This window comes from Peromyscus maniculatus, chromosome 10 (genome assembly GCF_049852395.1).
Source record: "Peromyscus maniculatus bairdii isolate BWxNUB_F1_BW_parent chromosome 10, HU_Pman_BW_mat_3.1, whole genome shotgun sequence".
NCBI lineage: Eukaryota > Metazoa > Chordata > Mammalia > Rodentia > Cricetidae > Peromyscus > Peromyscus maniculatus.
The window spans coordinates 87,930,444-87,952,104 of NC_134861.1; the positions used below are offsets into that span (position 1 = coordinate 87,930,444).

The 21,661-nt window shown below is 49.9% G+C and overlaps 1 protein-coding gene across 5 annotated transcripts in view; it reads left to right on the forward strand.

Annotated features, from left to right (window-relative positions):
• The window catches only part of Septin11 (septin 11), an 88,140-nt gene that overhangs the window by 61,164 nt on the left and 5,315 nt on the right, over window positions 1–21,661 (forward strand). For all 5 annotated transcript variants that reach the window (XR_013043024.1, XR_013043025.1, XM_076546652.1 and 2 more), the window contains exons 4-9: window positions 2,859–3,045; window positions 5,337–5,498; window positions 9,479–9,575; window positions 10,379–10,547; window positions 16,845–16,977; window positions 18,052–18,239. Coding sequence is in view for 3 of the 5 variants with exons in the window: in XM_076546652.1 (XP_076402767.1) it covers window positions 2,859–3,045; window positions 5,337–5,498; window positions 9,479–9,575; window positions 10,379–10,547; window positions 16,845–16,977; window positions 18,052–18,239 (936 nt within the window). In the remaining 2 variants the exon portion in view is untranslated. The remainder of the gene's footprint in view (window positions 1–2,858; window positions 3,046–5,336; window positions 5,499–9,478; window positions 9,576–10,378; window positions 10,548–16,844; window positions 16,978–18,051; window positions 18,240–21,661) is intronic.

Genomic DNA, 21,661 nt, shown 5'->3' on the forward strand with positions numbered 1-21,661 from the left:
GAGCGTCTTTTCCTCCCCGTGGGATAAGGGGTTGCTGAGGAGAGCAGCCTGCCCCCTGTTAGGAAACTCTGCTGGCTCAGCCCCCAGACATGATGGGTTGACCTCCTGGACTTCCCCCAGGGTGGGGCTCAGCACTAAGGAAGTGGGTACTGAAAAGGGTGTGGAGTTCTTGGCTCTCGGCTGGCGCTCGCTCTCTCTCTCTCTCTCTCTCTCTCTCTCTCTCTCTCTCTCTCTCTCTCTCTCTCTCTCTCTCTCCCTCTCCCCCTCTCCCTCTCTCCTTCTCTCCCTCTCTCTCCCCCTCTCCCCCTCCGTCTCTCTCTTCCTCCCTCTTTTCCCTCCCTCCTCTTTTTAAAAACTCCAACCACTTTCTTTGGATTTACTGCATTCTGTGTTTATGATATTATGAAATACTTTTGTGGTGCACATCCTTTACATCTACTAGTTCATTCACTTGTTACTGTAACTTTATAATAAAACATATTTATTTTATTTGTTTAACTTTTTTTTTAAAGACAGGGTCTCTTGTAGCCCAGGCTTGTCTGGAACTGTTGTGTAGCTGAGGCTGGCCTTGAACTCTTGATCTTCCTTCGTCTACCTCCCAGGACTGGGATGAGAAGTGTGTACCAGGATCTACTCAACCTGTTATTTTGGTGCCTGTCTTATCTAGGAGGAAAGTGAAGCACAGAAAGATTTAGTGACCTGTCTGAGGCCACGGAGCTGGGGACTGGGATGCTTGATTTGGGGCTCAGGCACTTTGGCCTGAATCCATAATTCTCTTACACAACTGTCTGGAAATAACAAACCTGAGTATTGTTAGGTAATCTGTGCCTATATTTCAAAATTGAGAAGCGAAAGAGAATCTTATCCGTCACTATCCTTTCCATTAGAGTTTTGCGATTCTAATTCTAATTGCTGAGACATAGTCTACCTTTTCTTTTAACCCGTAGAGACTGTTTACATGCCATCGGTGGAAAGCAGTGAACAGTTGTTTAGTAGTTGGTGGTAGAAATACATATGTGCATGTGGTCCCGGCACTTGGGAAACTGAGGCAGGAATACCACGAGTTTGAGCAGAGGCTGCCCTAGGTAACACAGCAAGTTCAAGGCCAGCTATGTACATGTCAAGACTCTGCCTCAAAACACCTGAGCCAGGGGATGTGGAGAGAGCTCACTCGTTCAGTAAAGTATGCACTGTGCAGGCGTGAGGACCTGGGTTCCCCCCTAAAATACATATCCACAAGCCAAGGGTGGTGCTACAGCTTGGAATTCTAGTTCGGGGAGGAGAGACCGAAGCACCCCTGGTCCTCAGTGGCTAGCTGACTCAGCCGACTGGGCAAGTCCCAAACCAGGAAGAGACCCCGTCTTAAAAAAGAAAGTGAATGGGCCTGGCGGCCGTGGTGTGGCGCAAACCTTTAATCCCAGTACTAGGGAGGCAGAGGCAGGAGGATCTCTGTGAATTCGAGGCCATCATGGGCTACAGAGTGAGATCCAGGACAGGCTCTAGGACAGGCACCAAAACTACACAGAGAAACCTCTGTCAGGAAAAACCAGAGGAGAGAGAGAGAGAGAGAGAGAGAGAGAGAGAGAGAGAGAGAGAGAGAGAGAGAGAGAGAGAGAGAGAGAGAGAACGAGAACACGAGTGAGTGGTTCTCAAGGAACGATGCCTGAAGCTGACCTCTAGCCTCTATGCATGCACATGCTCTCACTCCCTGCCCCCCCCCCCCAAATAAAACAAAAGCTGTTTGCTGATTCTTCTCAGTCTTGGTCATGAGTCTGTTCTCTGCCATTCTCCCATAGGTAGGACGTAGGTAGGACATAGGACGTCTGCTGTCACCCCATTGTGACGTTTTGTAGTGTCCTGTTGGGGCTTTCAGTTTAATTTTTGGGTCTGGCTGTTGAAAGACTTTCATTTTCTTACAGCTGAATTGTTCTCACAAACTTAAAACAGAAAGTGAGTTTTGCATTCCTGTTTCTCTGCTGCTAAAGCGAAGTCCTTCTGATTGGTTCCCTTGGGGACTGAAGGGGTTGTTAATGTGTTTTTCCACAATAATCAACATACTGCTTACTTGCTGAAGAATAGGTTCCTGATACGCTGTTGATAATTTTCACAGCCAGTTAATAGAATCATACACAGTTTTCCAAAACAGAGTTAACTCTGGCTTGGTGTGGCAGAGCGGAGCCAGTTTTATGGTTAGAGGACAGAAGTTCTTTTTTTTTTTTTTGGTTTTTCGAGACAGGGTTTCTCTGTGTAGCTTTGCGCCTTTCCTGGAACTCACTTGGTAGCCCAGGCTGGCCTCGAACTCACAGAGATCCGCCTGGCTCTGCCTCCCGAGTGCTGGGATTCAAGGCGTGCGCCACCACCGCCCGGCCCAGAAGTTCTTACATTGGGAAGAATCTTGAATCACAGTTTCCCAGGCTCTTCAGTGTCTTTCTTGATGAACTTACGGAAATGCAGAGCGCTCAGCCTGCATGCCTCTGGGGGGGATGTTCAGAGGACCAGAGAAAAGCTGGGGTCAGTGATGCCCCATTCTGAAATCACAAGCTGCTTTCGTGCCCTGCACCAATGCCAACCAGGCATTAAAGCTGTCAGAATCACTCTCCTGAGATGTCTTAGAGGTTCTAGCTAAAGGACACTGTGAGCAGAGGCATGTGAGGCTGATGCCTAGGGGCCGGTACAAGTGGCTGTGTGCGGCTGGGACAGAGAAAGGGAGCTGAGGCCGGAAGGTCAAGGTCCTGTCTCTGAGGGCAGAGTGAATCACCCATCGCGTTTACTGAAAGACTGTACCAACCTGCAGGAGCTTTGAAACTAAAACGTGAAATTGAAAATGTGTTTTTAAAAAACGTTCTTCTGCATTCTAGCTACAAGCCTATAGTGGAATACATTGACGCCCAGTTTGAGGCCTACTTGCAAGAGGAATTGAAAATCAAACGGTCTCTCTTCAACTACCATGACACGAGGATTCACGCCTGCCTTTACTTCATCGCCCCCACAGGACATTCACTGAAGTCCCTGGACCTGGTCACCATGAAGAAGCTAGACAGCAAGGTACTGGATGTGGCTCCATCCCCCGGTCAGCCTTTCCCTAAGGCCCCAGGTTATTTATGGAATGCGTGTGGCTGGCTTTTGTTAACGCTTTCTTTTCTCCTAGATTATGGAGATCGGGTTTGGCCAAATAAGATAAGTGTTGAAAATCCTCTTCTGAGTGTTAGGAGAAGATAAAACTAGCCCACGAAACTACACTTAGTTCTTAAATTGGGGACTACATTTATTTGCCCTCCTGGAGGTCTATAAAGCACTGGCTTTAATTTGAATTTAGAGCAGTATCAGATTTTAACGTTTTGCCTACTTGAGGACACTCAGCCTTTCAGATTTTAGCACTACACTCACCTCAACAGAAAATAAAGTCCGTGTTTCATTGTTGGCCCTGGGCCTGCCGTGTTTGTAGCCTCTGTTTTTACAGCTCTTGAAGGAAGGGCTCTTTGGTGTGATAAAATCTAATGTCCAATTTTGTAATTAATTCATTTTCTGTTTTGAAATGAACAGAAAGCAGTGTGTTCTGAATGAGATGATACAAAAGGTGTCAAGAAAAACCACAAACTACCCCGTGGTACCTTCTCGACTCTAACCCCCTTTTGCACTCAGTGGAGAGTCTTACTGGATGATAAAAGCTTTAGGATGTATATTGGGTGTACCCCTAACCCCCCAAAATCAACTGTTTAAAAGATTCTTTCTCTGCCGAGAACTGAAGCATAGAGAGAATGAATGTGCAGCAATCAACCTGTCCCAGGCTCCTCTCTGGACCAGCCAGGCTCCTTGGGCTTCCAGCACCCAAGGGCATGGTGCTTTACAGAAAGACACTCTACTGGTCTTAAAGCATTATTATTATTATTATAATTATTACTATATTATTACTATTACTACTACCACCCACCCACCCACCCACCGACGGTAGTCGGCAGGCACAACGGAGGGAGGGCTTTGCCCCTCGGGTCTGATCAGGCGCTTGCTCTGCCGTCGGGGATGCTCCCCTTACCTGGAGGAAGCCCGAGCCCATGGGGGTTGTTTGGGAGGAGAGGGGGTGAAGACAAAGACCTTGTCAGCACATCTCTTGCTCTGGTTCATCAGGAGTTTCTGATTTGGCCCTTGGAGGAGAACAGCAAAAAATTCAAATGTGACTGAAAGACAGTGAGCTCCTGAGCTGGGGCGGAGAGTGTAGTCTAGACACAGATGTCAGTACCATTCACTAAAACCCCTGTGAACCCCTGCGAGGAAGAGGGAGAATGTTCATCTTAAATCATGAACTGAAAAAAAAAAGCCATTTCTGTCATCCCAGCACTCAGGAGGTGGACACAGGAGAATCAGGAGTCCCAACCAGCCTGAGCACAGAGTGGGTTTGCGGCCGGCTACGTGAGACCCTCTCTCGAAAAGACAAGCGAACCGTGTCCTTTGGACAAGGTTGGGGAGTTGGAAACAGTGTCCCACCTTGGGGCTTTGCGCCGGCCTTCCGGTGTGTCCTGGGCTCTTACCCTGGGCTGCCATTAACGTCAAACTCCGAATGCTCCCGTCTTTATGCAGCTGAGACTCAGGAAGTGAGCCTTGCTGTTTTTGAGCCAGGGTCTCCTGTAGCCCATGCCAGCGTCAGACTTAAGTGTGTAGCTGAGGCCGGCCTTGGATGCTTCAACCTCCTGGCCCTGCCTCCTTGGAGCTGGGATTATGTGTGTGTGCCACTGTGCTCAAGCGAGCCTTGATTTTGAGACTGAAAAGGCCGATTGATTGAAAATGGTTTTCAAAAGAATTAAAAACTCTGAGTTTGGAAATTTACAACATAGGTAATTAAAAAGTATTGTATTTTATTTATCATTTTTTTACTTTGGTTTAATACTTGAATCCCCCAGAAACTTTCGGGCCATCAGAAGAAAGGAAAGGGGGTCCTGCGTAGCACCGATGATGCTCTGCTTCCCCAGTGCTTTGTGGGCGTGCAAAAGTCAAGCCCCTGAAAGGGGCGGCTGTCTATCCCAAGAGTGGCCTGACTTCCTTGCTGCCACTGTTTGTGGCGGAGTGCAGACACTTCCTTTTACTCTGTAACGTGGGAGGCGGTGCGGAGAGGAAATCACCAGTGTCAGTGTGGGATGCGAGGAAGTCAGCGTTCAGGGGGTGAGCGGAGACCGAGGCTGCGGCTGACTCTCACGTCTTAGGCAGCCTGATGGTCAGCGCGGCCTGCATTCACTCCTCTTACGGTGCTGCCCTGCAGCTTTGGTTTCGTGGCCGCGTTTTTCACCGTCTAGTTGTCTTTCCTGCGGCGGGATTGTGTGAACACGGACGTGCTTGCTTTGCAGGTGAACATCATTCCAATCATTGCAAAAGCTGACACCATTGCCAAGAATGAGTTGCACAAATTCAAGAGTAAGATCATGAGTGAACTAGTCAGCAACGGAGTCCAGATCTATCAGTTCCCCACAGACGAGGAGACGGTGGCCGAGATCAACGCAACGATGAGTGTAAGTCGTCGGTCAGCTGGGGACCGGAGGGAGGCCTTCCGGGAAGCTGGGGTAGTGACCGTGTGGCAGGCCTTCCGGGAAGCTGGTGTAGTGGCCACGTGGCAGCGTGGCTGGAAAAGCCTGCACAGAGGTCTTCAGTGGGACTCCAGCTCTGCTGTTTACCTATTTATTTACCTATTTTGGGGAGTTACAAGTACTTTTCTTTTTAGATTAATTTTTAGTGTGGCATTTCACTAGCCGCTGCCTCAGTTTCCCCAGCTGTCAAGTGGGAAGGGTAGGCAGGATTATTTCAGCTTTCTCTCCTCTCTGATTTCTATGGGGAGTCCTCTGGGCATGTGACACGGGTCCAGGACCTCATACAAAGCAGTTCAAGGGGAGGAGCCCCCACTCTGTCCCGCTGGCGGAAATCTGGCTGCCTGCCTCCCTTTGCCTCGGTACCGGCTTCTCCTCTGTGCGGTTTCCCTGTGCTTTCCTGGATCTGTAGGTAAACCGGAAGGTGAGGGATGCTGCCCACGGCAGCCAGCGAGGTAGCTATCAGGAGATAAAGGCGCTGTCTCAGCCCTTTCGTCGTTTTCAGGACCAGGTCTCTTCTAGCCCAAACTGGCCTCAAACTCAAAGTATAGCCAAGGCTGCCTTCAAACTTTTGATCCTCCTGCCTCAGCCTCTTGAGTGCTAGCTAGGGTTATTGGTATGAGTGGATCAGTTGTTTCCCCCCACCCCACCCCACCCATAATTTATTTACCTATTTTGGGGAGTTACAAGTACTTTTCTTTTTAGATTAATTTTTAGTGTACAAAAATAATGGGTTTCAAAAGTCTATGTCATACTTTGCTCATGTTAACCCCTACTTGTGGAGAGCCGAGGAAGCCCAGAGTGAGTGTGCAAGGAGCTATTGAAGTCTTGAGGGGATGTGTATTGTTGGCATGGGGGTGACAATATCAAAGACCTACGCCTTAGTTTCATAAGAATGGCAATGCTGTTGCCACCCCTTCCCCACCTACCCTCTACCCCCCTCCCCTGCCTGAACCATGAAGCTCAGAGGAACGGCAAAGCCTTTCTCTAGTCTGAGTGTGAATGTGGACAGTGTGTACAAGTGTAACTAACAATTGACTATTTTTTTTTTAGAAATTTTATTTATTTATTATGTATATAGTATTCTGCCTGCACATATGTCTGCAGGCCAGAAGAGGGCGCCAGATCTCATTACAGATGGTTGTGAGCCACCATGTGGGTGCTGGGAATTGAACTCAGGACCTCTGGAAGAGCAGTCAGTGCTCTTAACCTCTGAGCCATCTCTCCAGCCCAACAATTGACTATTGTGTGCAAAAACTAGCAACTTCTGAGGTTTACTGCTCATTACAGGGACCTCCTACTGAGAACACCTCCCCCCCCATACTGGACACAGTCAGCTGGATGAGGTTCCGGCAGAGCATATAGGTGTGGGCGTGGCTCCGTCATCGTGCTTTTCTGTGTGTCTGTCCTTTCTCAAGTCTTTCGTTGCCCCAGTTAGGACAAGATGCCAAGCCATGTTGAACACCGTACCAGCTTAGCAGTTTTCTTCCTTCCCTCAGTCTCCTCTGCTTCTCTCTCTCTCTCTCTCTCTCTCTCTCTCTCTCTCTCTCTCTCTCTCTCTCTCTCTCTCACACACACACACACACACACACACACACACACACACTTGCATCTAGGGTCCCATACAAGAGGAAACGTGAGCTACTTTGTTACCTCCTTCCCTATCTCGCTACACATTCCTCTCCCTTTCAGCCTGTACCTCCCCAGTTTACAGGCCCCTCACCATTTTCCTGTCACATCTGTGTATTCTTTTTTATTTTTTATTTTTTGGTTTTTCGAGACAGGGTTTCTCTGTGTAGCTTTGCGCCTTTCCTGGAACTCACTTGGTAGCCCAGGCTGGCCTCGAACTCACAGAGATCTGCCTGCCTCTGCCTTAAAGGCGTGCTCCACCACTGCCAGGCTCTGTGTATTCATTATTAAATCTAGACCTGGAAGTTGTTCCTGTCACATTGAATGGGGACTATTTCCTGGATTCATATGTCAGAATGTCGTCTGGATAGGTCCCTTTCTCCTTGCCTACAGTGTTTCAGATTTGGGATTTGAGAAAAGAATGTGTTCTCCTTCCTATACTGTGAGAGATTGATTAGGGAAAAAATTAAATATATTTTTAGCTGAAGCTGGTTGGCACATGCCTTTAATCTCAGCACTTGGGGAGGGAGACAGAGGTAGGCATATCTCTGTGATTTTGAGGCCAGTCTGGTCTACATAGCAAGTTTCCAGCCAGCCAAGGCTACATAATCAGACCTTGTCTCAAAACAAAACAGAATTATTTTTAATTATGTGTATGGGTGTGTGTCTGTATGTGAGTATGTGCATTTGAGAGCAGAGGCTTTAGATCTGGAGTGGTTGTGAGTGTCCATGCCCCCCCCCCACCAAAAAAACAATATGGGAACAGAACTCTGGTCCTCAGTAAGAGCACTGCTCTGATTTGTAACTGCTGAGCTGTCTTGATATACCCTGGACTAGGAAGTCCAGGTATCTTGTGCATCACACAGAATACCGTGTGTGCATCCTGAGCCGTGGATGCTGCCAGATTCTGTGTGGGAGAAGATTCGTCGTGCAAACCTTCTATCCCTTTCAACGGTGGACAGGGAACCATAAACCGTAATTCTCAAAGCAGCCGCTTCAGCTCTCCTTGCGCCTGTGTGCTAGTGGAAAGCAGTCTTCTCCCCCATAGCCAGGATGTAGCCATAACTACCAGATAACCCCGTGTGGAAGAGTCCGTTGTCTTGGACACCATACCATCTCTGCTTGAGCTAAGCCTGGGGGCGAAGCTGGAGCCAGTGTTTTGGGCTAAAGTGTTTTTCTGACTTGATTTCCGTGTATTGATGAGCCATCTGAACTAGTCCTGGAGCTGGAGGCTCAGTTCCGTGGTCAGCTCACACCTAACACATGCAGGGCCGTGGGTCCCACCCCAGTTGTGAAAAGCCAGGAAGTAGAACGGCCGTGTTCAATGGAAGGACATTGTAAGCCAGGTGCAGTCCATTTGACCTCACCAGTGTGACACTTCCACTTCCAGTGTATACTTCTGACGACCTGAAACCTCAAGTCAGAGTTCACCTTCATCAGAAACAACTGATCTGCATTTACATGTCATGAAATTACAGTAAAAAAACAGACCATGTATTCATTATTCCTAATTGCTTTAAAGTTTTTCAATATGAAGACAGTTGCCCAAGATAGTTTTTCTTAAAATTTGCACTGCCTTCATAAAACTGTTCTCTTTTCTTTTTAAAGATTTGATTTGAGCTCAAAGCTAAATGAAATGCAAACTCCTACCAATCAATAAATTTAATATTTAATGGGAAGATAGTTTGCATTGCTTTCATTTTTTAATTTAAACGTGAATCAATTAAAAAGTAAATGAAATTTAAAAGTGATCATCTTGATCCCACAAGCCGTATATATTTTAAAAGATTGACTTATTTTTATTTTGTGTGTATGGCTGTTTTGTATATATACCATGTGCATGCCGTGCCCATGGAGACCAGAAGAGGGCATCAGATCTTCGGGAACTGGAATTGCGGATGGTTTGTTAGCCACTACCGTGTGGGTGCTGGGAACTGAACCTAGGTTTCCTGGAAGAGCAGCCAGTGCTCTTAACCACTAAGCCATCTTTCCAGTCCTCCACAAGCCATGTTTGAAGTACCCTGTGGTCACAGGTAATGGATGGCAGCTGTGAGCGACGGCACGCAGCTCAGGTCGGTCCTTAACTCTAGTTTGTATTTGATTGCCGAGTATACTTCATGAAGGGCATCCGCCCAGCCACAGGGACCCCCATCCTCCTTCATGTGACCACCTTTTCTCTACTGAAAGACATTCCTCTCTATCAGGGAGCGTGATGGGGTCAGGGGAGGCTGTGGTGGGAGCCGCCGAGGTAACCGCTCGCCTCTTCTGTTGCCCGACAGGTCCATCTCCCCTTTGCGGTGGTTGGCAGCACCGAAGAAGTGAAGATTGGCAACAAGATGGCCAAGGCCAGGCAGTACCCCTGGGGTGTGGTGCAGGGTACGTCTTGTCACGTTAGGGACCCTCGTGTTAGTGCCCGTGATGAAGCAGCGATGGCCGCGTTCCTTCCCTCCCGGTGTCGTGTGGGGAGGTGGCCACGTGGTGCAGGTGGGAATGAGTGGGCTGTTTCGCCACCGTGGGTATGAGGAAGAAGGAAACAGTCGTCAGGCAGGGCAGATAGGCTGAGGAGCAGCTGCAAGCCCTGAGCCCGAGGCAGCCCCTCAAGATGTCGGGCTTCGTGGGGAGTTAGTAAAGACTCCCCAAAGAGGAAAATTCTTCTCAGGGAGTTCGAGCTGCTTGCACCAGCAAAGCGTCAGAAAGCTGGGAGAAAGTCTTCAAACAAGAGGCCTCTTGTCTCTTCCTCGTCGCCGGGGAAGGTTGTTTTCCAAAGAAGTGTTATTTCAGCAAATATCGGGTGATCGGGAATAGTGGTTTTTAAACACCGCCCTGCTGGGTCTGGACGGCGCAGAGGGGTAGTCACGGATCTGACTTTGGAGCCAGATGTTACCCCTGTTGGGCCCTTGCCTGGCACCCCAAACCTAGACCCCTACATCTGCAAAGTGAGTCACAGTCTGCATGGCAGAATGGCCGGGAAGGTAAAAGGACGGCTTTGTGAAGCCCCGCCCTTCCTCCCTCCCTCAGCGCCCTCCCCCCACCGTCGCGGTTCGGCTTCCTTAGGAATGGAGGGAGGAGCCGCCCGGGCATCCTCAGAGGGACGGTGACAGCCCCCCAGCCGGAGTGTCTCTCTGGTTGTCAGTGACCTCGCCACTGATGGCCTTGCCCTTTTTGCTGCTGTCTTGTAGTTGAGAATGAAAACCACTGTGACTTCGTGAAGCTGCGGGAGATGCTGATCCGCGTGAACATGGAGGACCTGCGGGAGCAGACCCACACGCGCCACTATGAGCTGTACCGGCGCTGTAAGCTGGAGGAGATGGGCTTCAAGGACACGGACCCCGACAGCAAGCCCTTCAGGTACGAGCCGCCCACGCAGCCCCACGCAGCCGCGGACAGGCGTCTCGGACAGTGGCCGGGCGGCGCGTGGGTGTGCACCGCAGAGAAAGGATTGTGGGATCGGAGGCTCTGGTACTGCAGCGGCTTGCTGGGGAGGGGTTAATGGGGCAGGTCATCGGGGGCCGCGGTACCCACTTTTATTATCTCTGCTGAGCGACGTGGGCGTTGTTGTTATTGCCGCCCGCATTAACAAGTGCTAGCGTCCAAAGCACCCAGAATGGATACAACCTGCCTAAAGTCCTTGCAGTTAGGGGAAGGGGGTTGTTCTGAATTCTCCGCTCTTGAGCCCAAGCTTTTCATTATGCTTGTGGGGTGTAGTGCCTGACCCACACCCCCACAGGTGCAGCTGCTGGCTAACGTTTGCCGAGTTCGTGTGGAGCAGATTCAACTTCCTAAGGCTCTTCTTAACTTTCAAGTACTCTTTTCAAAAAAAAAAAAAAAATGTGTGTGTGTGTGTGTGTGTGTGTGTGTGTGTGTGTGTGTGTGTGCGCGCGCGCATGCGCAGAGGCCAGAAGAGGGTGTCGGATCCCCTGGTGCTGGAATTACAGGTGGACCTCTTGATGTGGTGCTGGGAACCAAACTCGGGTCTTCCTGGAGGGCAGCCAGTGGGTTAACCACTGAGCCATCCCTCCAGCCCTCACACTCACTCCTTTCACACTGGTGTGCAGTTCTGACTGAGGGTAGGGAAGGAAAAGGCTTAGAAAACGTATATATGTATTTCCCATGCCACTGATGGATAAACTTGCAGTTTGTGAGAGGAAGCAAAGGTGACTGTGGCTGGAGAGACGGCTCAGCGGTTAAGAGCCCTGGCTGCTCTTGCCGAGGACCAGGGTTCGATTCCCAGCGTGCACATCGAGGCTCGTGGCCATCTGTAGCTTCAGTTACAAAGGATCTGATAAGAGATCAGATCTACTCTGGCTTCTTTGGGCACCAGGCACACGTGAGTGCATATGTACATTAGGCAAGACGCCCCTGCACATAGAAACCCATTTTAAATTTTAAGAGAAGGTAGGCTCAGCACTCCAGCAACTGGCCGCCTTCCACCAGAGCTGCCTCCCCGTGGTGGAGAAGGATAGCCCTGTTGACTGGAGACTGAGTCACTGGGGTGGGGCTCAAGGCCAGGTCGCCACCTCCTGGTAGAGGCGGGGATTGTCCCGTCTGAGCCTGAGCACTTTTCTTGATCTCAGTTGAGCCAGTGTGAGGTCTGTCTGGACTCTGAGCCTCTCCTGGTTAAAGCCACAGTACCTTTGAACAACCTGTTTTCCCACCCTTTATGGCCGCCACCAGGACGCTCTGAAATCCACAAGCCATAGATCTGATGGCCAGCCAAAGAACCTGAGTGCTCAGTGAAGCGGTCTCCAGTCCTCTGGACGGCCCCTTTGGTGGGAGGCGTTTTCTCTTGGATCCACGTTAGAGAAAGTTTGAGTACTTTCTGGGCGAGGCCCCCCACAGTGCAGCTGCATTCCCGTAAGCATGTCTGTGTCTGGTGAGGACAAATGCAGATCCACAACGACGGACGACTAACTTCTACCTATTCAGCATGTAATTCAGTCCCACAGGCTTGAGGGCTACCGTCAGCCGGATAGGAGATAGCTCTGTGAAGGCAGGTGTAGCCAGCCTTCTGTGCTTGCAGTGTCTTTACCAGAAAACAACCCCATAAAATCAAGCCCATTCGAGGGTTATTAAGTCCGATGAAAAATGGGTTTTGTATAGAGTATTTGTTTCTGTGCACAAAAGTGGAACAAAGCAACTTCTGTAAAGTCGAATGCAGCGAGCGGCCAGCGCCAGACAGTGTGGAGGAACACTGTGTGTCAGGAGCCTGAGTTCAAGTCTTGGCTTTGCTGCTACTCATGTTCTTAACCATCTGGGCCCGATCGGGGAACCAACTGGACTTAGTAAGAGCACTCTCTTGACTGATTCAGTTCTACAGACCATAAAGTCTCATCATGGCCATTCAGTTCTGCTTGTGTCATTGGAAAACACCTTAGACTGTAAAGAACTGAATGGGCATGTTTGCATTCCAGCCGGTAAAACCTTACCAGTGATAACAGGAAGGGGAGGGCTGAATCTGTTTCTGCAGTCTACCAACACCTGGACTAGGTCACAGCCTGGACTCCTTGCAGGTTAGGTTATTAGAGGTAATTTGCCTCTCATGGTGTTAAAAACCATTCTGCACACCTGTGTTCTTTTAAGTCCTGGAATTTGAGAGATTTGAGGGTCTGGGATGCTACCTGTACCTGCCAACACCAGAAAGAGCCAGGTGGTCTGTCTGCCTTTCATCAAAAAGATGGCCAGGGCTGCCTTCCTGCCTGTGCAGGCAAGCAGTCCATCCGTCTGTCCGTCTGGTCATCACCCCGTCACCCCGCTGACTCTTGCTGGCATTTTTATTGAGGCAACTCCTACGAGCCCAAGGTAAAGGCCTGCCTGGAGAAGGTGCAGCAGGGTAGGTCCGGCCGGGCTTGGGCAGCCTACTACTCAGGCTACGCCATCTTCCCCGCCTCAAATAGCAGGAGACTGAAGTGAGGGTCCCACCTCCCTCCCATTTGATCCCATTTCTGCAGGCCTAAGTTTCCTTTTTGATGTTGAAATGGGGAAATGTTTATACCTATATGTTATTACCAAGGCCCATATACATTATTACCTAAGGCCATATACATTATAACCAAGGCCCCTATATACATTATGACCAAGACCCATAAACGTTATGACCAAGGCCCATGTTTAAGAAAACAAAGGCAGAAGTCGAGCTTTCAAAAATATATTCATTCCTTTACCGCAGTAACTAGGGCAGGGTTTTCCATCTAGAATGGAGGTGGTTCCCCCTTGTACAGTCACCCACGCAGCTGTCCCCCTTGCTGTGGGAAGGCTCACCACAGGGACCCGACTGGTCCAGTGTGAAGTGAGTGTGACATCCTCTCTTGAAAGCACTGCTTTGGGAGCTCAGCCCCTCCCTTGGGGACTCTTGGGCCTGCAGCAGTTCCTGAGCCCTTGGGACAGAGGAGCGGGGGAACAGGGTCACAAGGGTACCCGAACTTAAGGCAGGCGGAAACCACAGTTGACCATTGACAGCACCATTCCCAGATGCTTTCCCTTCTTCAAATGCCAACATTTAATGTTCTCATTGCACTCAAGTCTACCTCGGACAAAGTGAGCAGAAAAAGTACCCAGTAGCTGACGGACCTCAGAGTCTGAACCTTCACACCACACCAGTGTCTTCTCGGGCTCTTTTCTGTAAACAGGGTCTCACTGTGCAATCCTCACTGACCTGTAACTCGCCATATAGACCAGGCTGGGCTCGAACTCACAGAGCTCCACCTTCCTCTGCCTTCTTAGGGCTGGGATTAAAGGTTTGTGCCACCAGAAAAAGAACTACAGTAGAGTCAGCTATGACAGTCTTCATTTAGTAATTCAGTGTTGTTTCTTTCACGGCCAGTAATAATTTCATTGACGTTAAAACCTTAACCGTAACTTCCTACTCACCTTTATATTGAGCTCAGATCCCTCAAGATGAAAATACTCCTGGATGTGCTCGGGAGCTCCCCTCCCCGGGTGAATTCAGGGTGACTCGGAGAAGTGAGAGACAGAAAGTTTTCCAAATTCTTCACGCCGAGGCTTCCCGTGAGGCTGCACAGTGAAGTTGGTTCTTCCTTTTGGGCAATGCCGTGACCTTCCGATGCCTCTTTATTGGGTCGCTGATTCTAGTAGTGGAAGCCAGTGTGAGGCCACGTAGAGTAGAGCTGCGTAGTACCAGGGAGAGTACCAGAGCTCGCTTGTGGTCCTGGTATTGTCCTCAAGCCCACCTAGATTGAGATGTGTGCCTGTCTAGTCCTCCAGATTACCTGGATACCTGGGCACCAGCCGCTCTTGCCTCTGCCCACCTTTCCCATTTGCCTCTATGCATGTGGCTCTGTACCCTTGGAACTCGGTTCTGCCAGCCAGAGCGCCCAAGACCTTCCTGGGCCAAGGTCTCTCCCTCCCCCAGCCCCTTTCCAGCTGGCATTTTAGGATGAGTTAGGAGGGGCCAAGGATACCATGGGGCCTAGTCATGTGTTCCTGGGCTTTTCTCCTGAGATGCCATTGCCCTTTATGACATTCCCAAGAAAATGCTCGGGGACCACCCTCTTTTCAGAGTCCTCAGGCCTGTTTTAGGAATGTACAGGCCCTGGTTCACCAGCCAAATGAAAGTGGGTAGGGCTCCCATCTCAGCAGGTTCGATCCTGGTGCCTTCATATCTTCATGATACAACCAAGGCAGGTGGCTACCCTGTGTCCACATCCCTCCATCTGTAAGATGGGGAATGGGAGATGTCTACTAGTGCCTTATTATGAGGGTGAATGCATTCGCGTGTATAAAGTTCTCCGTAAGTCCTGGTGACAGTGACCAGACTCTGGCATGCCTTCTCTCAGATGGTTCCAGGAGAGTCAGACAAGGAAGAAGCCACTCTGTGAACCACTAAGATTCGGGTGTCTGTGTTGCTATCCCTTTCCTTGATGCCAGCAAAGAAAACCTTCTCCCCTGGGCTTCCAAAGAGAAGATCAGGTCACTGGGACCAGCTGAAAACCTTGCGTGGTGACCACAGTGTCTCACTTGGCAAAGGGAGTCAGTGGCTGCAGTTTGAAGCTGGGGATTGCCAATGGTGCCATTGCCGTGGTGACCCTCAGCATGCTGTGCACGTAGTGACTCTTCTGAGCTGGGTAGGGTCCCATACCTGGAGACAGTCAAGTCATTTTGAGTCCTTTGTAACCAAAGGCTTTGGACATTGGTCTCGTCCATCGCTATGATCATGGTTCCTGTGTTAGAGTTCAAAAGCTAGTTCACACCCTAGGATACAGCAGAACAACTGAGCGGCATTTGTGGAGCCCCTTTTCATCCTTTGCTCCTGGATGTCAACATTCACCAGACTCAAAGCTGGGATAGTCTTGCCTAAGGCCGATCTGACACTCAGTATGGCTTTGTCTAGGACAGACATAGCTATTCCAAGTTTGGATTGAACTTTCCACATACAAAACACTTTAGGCTGGGCAGTGGTGGCGCAGTGCGCCTTTAATCACAGCACTCGGGAGGTAGAGGCTGTAGCCTGAGCTACAGAGTGAGTTCCAGGGAAGGCACAAAGCTACACAGAGAAACCCTGTCTCAAAAACAAACAAACAAAAAAAACAAACAAACAAAAATAAAACCACTTTGCAGTGTGACCCAGTGTGACTGTAGCTGTCTACTTGTTGCAGTTCCCCCAGCAGAGGGCTCCCCGCTGGGCCTTCCTGCCTTATAAACCGCCTCAGTGGACAGGTGTGACTTCTGTGAGCCGCCCGACAGGGTGCCTGGAGGTATCCATGGTGCTTTCTAGTCTGTAGTATAGTATGCCCTCGGGGAAGTTTGGTCTGTGACAAAGGTAGACTCCACCTGCAGGCTCTGTTACCGCTCAGCTGTCCTACATAAACTACAACAGAGAAAGCAGTGCCATATAAACACCAGCTACTGTTTCTTTGCGGTGCATGTGTAGGGGACGGGGGTCCTTCGTGATACAGAAAGCATTGCTTCTCTATCAGTGTCTTTGTTCTGACGGAGATACAGTGGCATCAGGACGTTCAGTATGAAACGCAGGCTCTGAGTTCTGTAGAGAGGGAGAGTGCAGGATTCCAGTTGAAATTAAGACTCCTCCCCACAGCACTTAAAATTGGAATGTGGCTTGAGAAGCGCCGGTTTCCTGCCCCACGTTTAGAAGGCGGTCTTCTCACTAAGGCTGTCCCTCTCCTTGTCGTCGTGGGTTAGAGGGAGATGCACGGGGGAGGGAAGTCCTCAGTAAGCACTGCTTGTATGTCAGATGCTTTTCTCAATTTCCTCATAACTCATTCGCACAGTCTCGTCTCAGGGAGGTACGTGCTACTGCGTCTGAAACCCCTGTGCAGGGGACTAGCGAGCTGTGCCTGCCAAGGTCAGCCCGTTGGTGAGGCCAGAATGACCGCGCTGCTCTGCCTGTCTCCAACTCCTGCATTTTCACCTATGATACTAGGCCCCGCCATCTTGCAGAACTCTGAAATCCTGGCTGGTTAGCCGCAGGCCTCTGGCGCTGCGTTACGCTTTTGGACATAGTGGTCTCTGCAATCTCAGCGTAAAGAAGAGGAAAACTCATTTCGTTTGCGCTTTAGTGTGGTAAAGCGGCAGTTGTTTCTCTTTTGGAATGAGAAAAGGGGAGAAGGGACATGAACTGAAACGTCTGATGCCGTCTCATGCCCCGTCTTGGTTTGTGGGTCTTCATAGCCTGCAGGAGACGTATGAAGCAAAAAGGAACGAGTTCCTGGGAGAGCTGCAGAAGAAGGAGGAGGAGATGAGGCAGATGTTTGTCATGAGAGTGAAGGAGAAGGAGGCGGAACTTAAGGAGGCGGAGAAAGAGGTGAGGCTCTGTCTGTCCTCCAGGAGGCCGAAACTAGAGGCAGCCTTTTTATTAGTACTTTGTAATTCGTGGGACTTCACACTGGCACAAGTGTGGGTTTTGTTTTTGTTTTGTCAAATGTTAGAAGTTATTCTTCTTATTTAGACTGTTAGTGTGTGTACAGCTAAAATATATGTGTGTGTGAACACTGTAATCTCTAAGTATTTCATATGTGCTCCTAAAGGCCTGGAAACAAGAACACACAAAAGTCAAAAGGGTGACTTTGTTATTAGGCTCATGGTTAATTTTTACCCTTTTCATGCTTTAAAAAAAATTACATTATTTAAAATTGTGTGTGGGAGGGGGGTGGATCAGAAGACAACTTGAAGGAATCCGTTTTCACCTACCATGTAGGTTCCAGAGACCAAGCTCAGGTCAGGCTTGGCATCAGGCACCTTTACCCAGTAAGCCACCTTGCTGGCCGTCTTGATGCTTTCAAACATCATGTGCCTTATTTCTGGGTATAGTAGTGTATGCTGTTAGTCCCAGCACTCAGGAGGCAGAGGCAGATCTCTGCAAATCTGAGGCCAGCCTGGTCTGCATAATAAGTTCCAGGATAGCCAGGGCTACATAGAGAGACTTTGTCTCAAAATACCAAAAATAATAATTAAATAAGTACCTTATTAGCATAGAGAGTACCCAAGAGATGTTTAGCCTCTAGGAGCTCAAGTAACAGATGCTCAGGACTCAACAGCCTCACCTTACCTCTCCATAAGCCACCCAGATACTTCAGGCTTGTCTTAGTCACTCTTGTATGGCTGTGAAGAGACCCCAGGACCCCAGCAACTCTTCTGTTAGAAGGCATTTAACTGGGGGCCGGCTTAGAGCCTCAGAGGTGTTGCCCATTATCATCATGGCAGGAAGCATGGCGGCACCCGGGCATGGTGTTACCCAGGCATGGTGCTGGAGAAGGAGCTGAGAGTCCGCCTCCAGCTGTGGACCGCCCGCTGGGGTTTTGCGCAGGCCCACACAGCCTGTGCTGCTCAGACTTTTATGCCTTTCGCCGAGCCCGGTTTATTCCTTTATCCCTCCCAGCTTCATGAGAAGTTCGACCTCCTGAAGCGGACACACCAAGAGGAGAAGAAAAAGGTGGAAGACAAGAAGAAGGAGCTTGAGGAGGAGGTGAGCAACTTCCAGAAGAAGAAGGCGGCCGCTCAGCTCCTGCAGTCCCAGGCCCAGCAGTCCGGGGCCCAGCAGACCAAGAAGGACAAGGATAAGAAAAAGTAAGCAGGTGTCGCCCGCCTCCTGGGGACCGCTAACAATCTCTTCTCTTGCATGTCCACCTTTCCTACTTACAGACTGGAGACTGGTCTGTTGCCAGAGAAATAAAAGCAAGTATTTTCCTCGACGGTGCAGGGAAGAGGGCAGAGGTTTTTAGAGGTATTTCTGAAGGGTACAAGGGATTGACTTATAGACGTCACTGGGGCCACCAAGCAGTCAGGACTGTCGGCTCTTCTTGTAGCAGCTTCAGTACCCACCCCAGGAGACTCAGGGAAGTCGGGCGGGCTTCTCTGGGTGCCTCTGGAGGCGTTCTCCTGAGGCTTGGTAAAAGAGCGTTCTAAAATCCCAGTTATTCTCGTGCTTCTCTGCCCTGGTAGTATGGCGAGCCAGCTACCGAATGTTATTCCAAAGTGCAGCTAGGGGGCGCTGGGCTTTTTCTAAATTCGACAAGCTGGACGATTATCTTAATTGTGCAGACTCAACCAAAATGCCACCCGTTTAGCATAGCCTAGCAACCCTCATGGCACCCCTGAGCCCCACACAGAGCAGTTTCAACACAGCCTTGATTTCAAGTGCCAAAGGGCCCCCCCCAGGCTGCTCTTGTGTCGTCAACTTCCGGTGGCACACCCCCACCCCACCCCCAGCAGCCATCAGAAACCAGCGGAGAGGTGCGCTTCTTGAACTTGTGTGATTTGAAGCTGTTCCTCGAGTCACCTTCAAGAGCGGGGGGTGGGGTGGGGGGGGCAGTGTTGCCACGGTAGCTGTGGGTTTGGGGTATGGTGCTAGGGAGGCCTGGGATGCCACGCCCCACGCCAGAACCTGCTAGCGCAGCCATCCAGGCAACCCTGGAGCCCGCCGTCGGGTTCCTGTTCTTCATCCTTAGATGCTAAGGTGCTGGGAGAAAGGCAGGCACCGAGTAACAACAAAAAACGGTGGGACCGATGCAAGCCAAGCCTTTCCCTCTTTGGAAAATGTAGCACTTAGGACTGAGTCTGCGCAGTCCCGATTGAGCCCGCCCAGTTCTGCCGCCACTCAGTCCTGGCTCGCACGCCCCACCCAGGCTTACCCCTAAGGAACTGTGGTGTGCCTGTGTGTAGCCTTTGCACCATTATGGTGCCAGTGAAAGCCGTGCCCTACACACACTTGCTTTGGCAGGCTCTGAGGCAGTAGGAAACGTGTCCAGGGAACGAAGGAGCCGGAAACTGGTCCAAGCAATAACGGGAGTGGTCCATGTGGATAACGTAGAGTTTTAACTGGGCTTGGTGTAGATCCAAGTCATCAAAGGAGTCCAGCAGCCAGACTTGTGGGCTAATCCAGAGAAACCGCTGCCTCGACAATCTGGTTCAGTACAAGTCTTTGTTGCTCAGTGTGTTGGAAAAGCTTCGTGGCATCCCCACCTAGCAAGCCAGGGGCAAAGCCATTTGGCGTTGAACCCTGATCCAAATGTTTATCTGGGAAAAACTACAGAAGTTTGTGTGTGTGTGTGTGTGTGTGTGTGTGTGTGTGTGTGTGTGTGTGTATGTGTGTGTGTGTGTAAGGGGGGAGGAGAGGGAGAAAGAGAGAGAGGCCACTCACTCAGCTTAGGAAGCCCCAAAAGTAGTAGCCTTTCTTACCCTGAAGCATTGAAGTGTGCAGAGGTACAAGTTTTAAACTAAAAATGTTTCTACAAGACCAGCAATGTTAAAAAGAATATTTCATGTATACTGGATGTGCCTTTTAGCAATAAAAGTCCTAAGAACTGACCATTATTTTACCTCCATTAAAATCCTCCTTCTAGAAACAGACATTTTTTTGCTCTGGAACACGCTGACTTATTTCCTTCCCACCTTGGGCTGTACCAATGTATAATGCTTTTAAAGTTTACATGACGTCTGTGTTAAAATCTATTTTAGCTTTATTTATATATCCTCATTTATTATCGATGGTGTTAGACTTGGTTCTCAGTAATCCCCAGGTGCAGTGCCTGAGAGGGCATGGATTTTTGGCGTCCCTTGGTTCTTACCCTTCTCCGTACTTCTGCTTGTATAATGAACGCAAAGGCTAGTTGGAGGCCTGAATTCCAAAAAGAGCGGGGGAAATACCCCTTTTATTGTCAGTGACAGTGGAGGGTTTTGGCTAGAGGACCACAGAAAGACAGTAACCGAGAGAACCAGAGCAGTGCTCCGAGCAGGAAGAGGAAGGTTCTTCCTCCTGGCCATCGCTGCAGCAGGTGTGAGGTTGCCCCATGCCCCGAGGAGCTGGCTGTGCCGAGCAGAAGGCCACTGTGCCCAGCAGAAGGCCTCGGTGCCCAGCAGAAGGCCGCTGTGCCCAGCAGAAGGCCGCTGTGCCCAGCAGAAGGCCGCGGTGCCCAGCAGAAGGCCGCTGTGCCCAGCAGAAGGCTGCTGTGCCCAGCAGAAGGCCGCTGTGCACCCATTGCCAGTCAATGCATTTTCTAATAGCCTGAAACTCTTTGTTTTTTTCTATTCTAACAACACGCTCCTTTTTTAACCTAGGTAAGTAGGTGGCATGAGAGCATATAACATTTCCTAAGATTACAAAGTAGAACTAACCCTGTCCCTGCCACTAGCTGGACCCCACCTTCTGCCCTCTCCGGCCACCGAGTCACTTTGCTCATTCGGGGCTGTACTGCTGTGGTAGACTGTCCCAGGGTAAGATGCAGTGGACGGTCTCTCTCTCTCTCCTGAAAACTCTCTACGAACACAGTTGCCAGGAGGCACTTGCTGGCTGAGCTGCATCTGACCCCAAAGGGGGGGACCTCAGCGTCCTCCTTTCCAACTGGCACGTGATGGCTGCACTGTGCACACGTCTACGCACCTCTCCCTGTTTTTTTTTCTTCTAAGTGAATTTTTTATTATCAGTTTGGGTTTTTGCTAAGTAATCAAGGTGCATGTTTGGAATTGCCTAAAATTAGCCATGCAGATCCCAGGTTTAGCGTTGCTTTGGTCTTAAGAGGGAGGAGATCCTGGCATTGCTGTAGCTCTAACCATGTTCTTTTTCAGCCCTGCCCAGCTGGGCTCCCTCTACTCTAGTCCAGTTTGCAAGCTCCTTTCGATCTCCCACTCACCCGTACCAAGACACCTGTTGTCTGTTTATTCTCTGGCTCCCACCACAGCCCGGAAGTGGAAGATAAAGCTTCCGTTCAGTCCCAGTGAACGGAAGCTTCACTGCTCACAGACCATAGTTTTGTGTTATTTGAGAAAAACAAAACCAGACAGTGGCTCCTTCCACTGGACTGTGCCTTGGTTTCAAGAAGTCACTCAGGAATGTCAGTTCCATGCTAAAGGGAACGGGGCATGGGCTCCCTGTTCGGTGTTCAAGGTTTGCTTTGCTCTTCCCATAGAATGGCCTACTCGGATTTTTTTTTTCCCCTCTTGATTTCTGTCAGTCCCGTAATCATTGCATGAGCATTCGCCATCGCTGAATG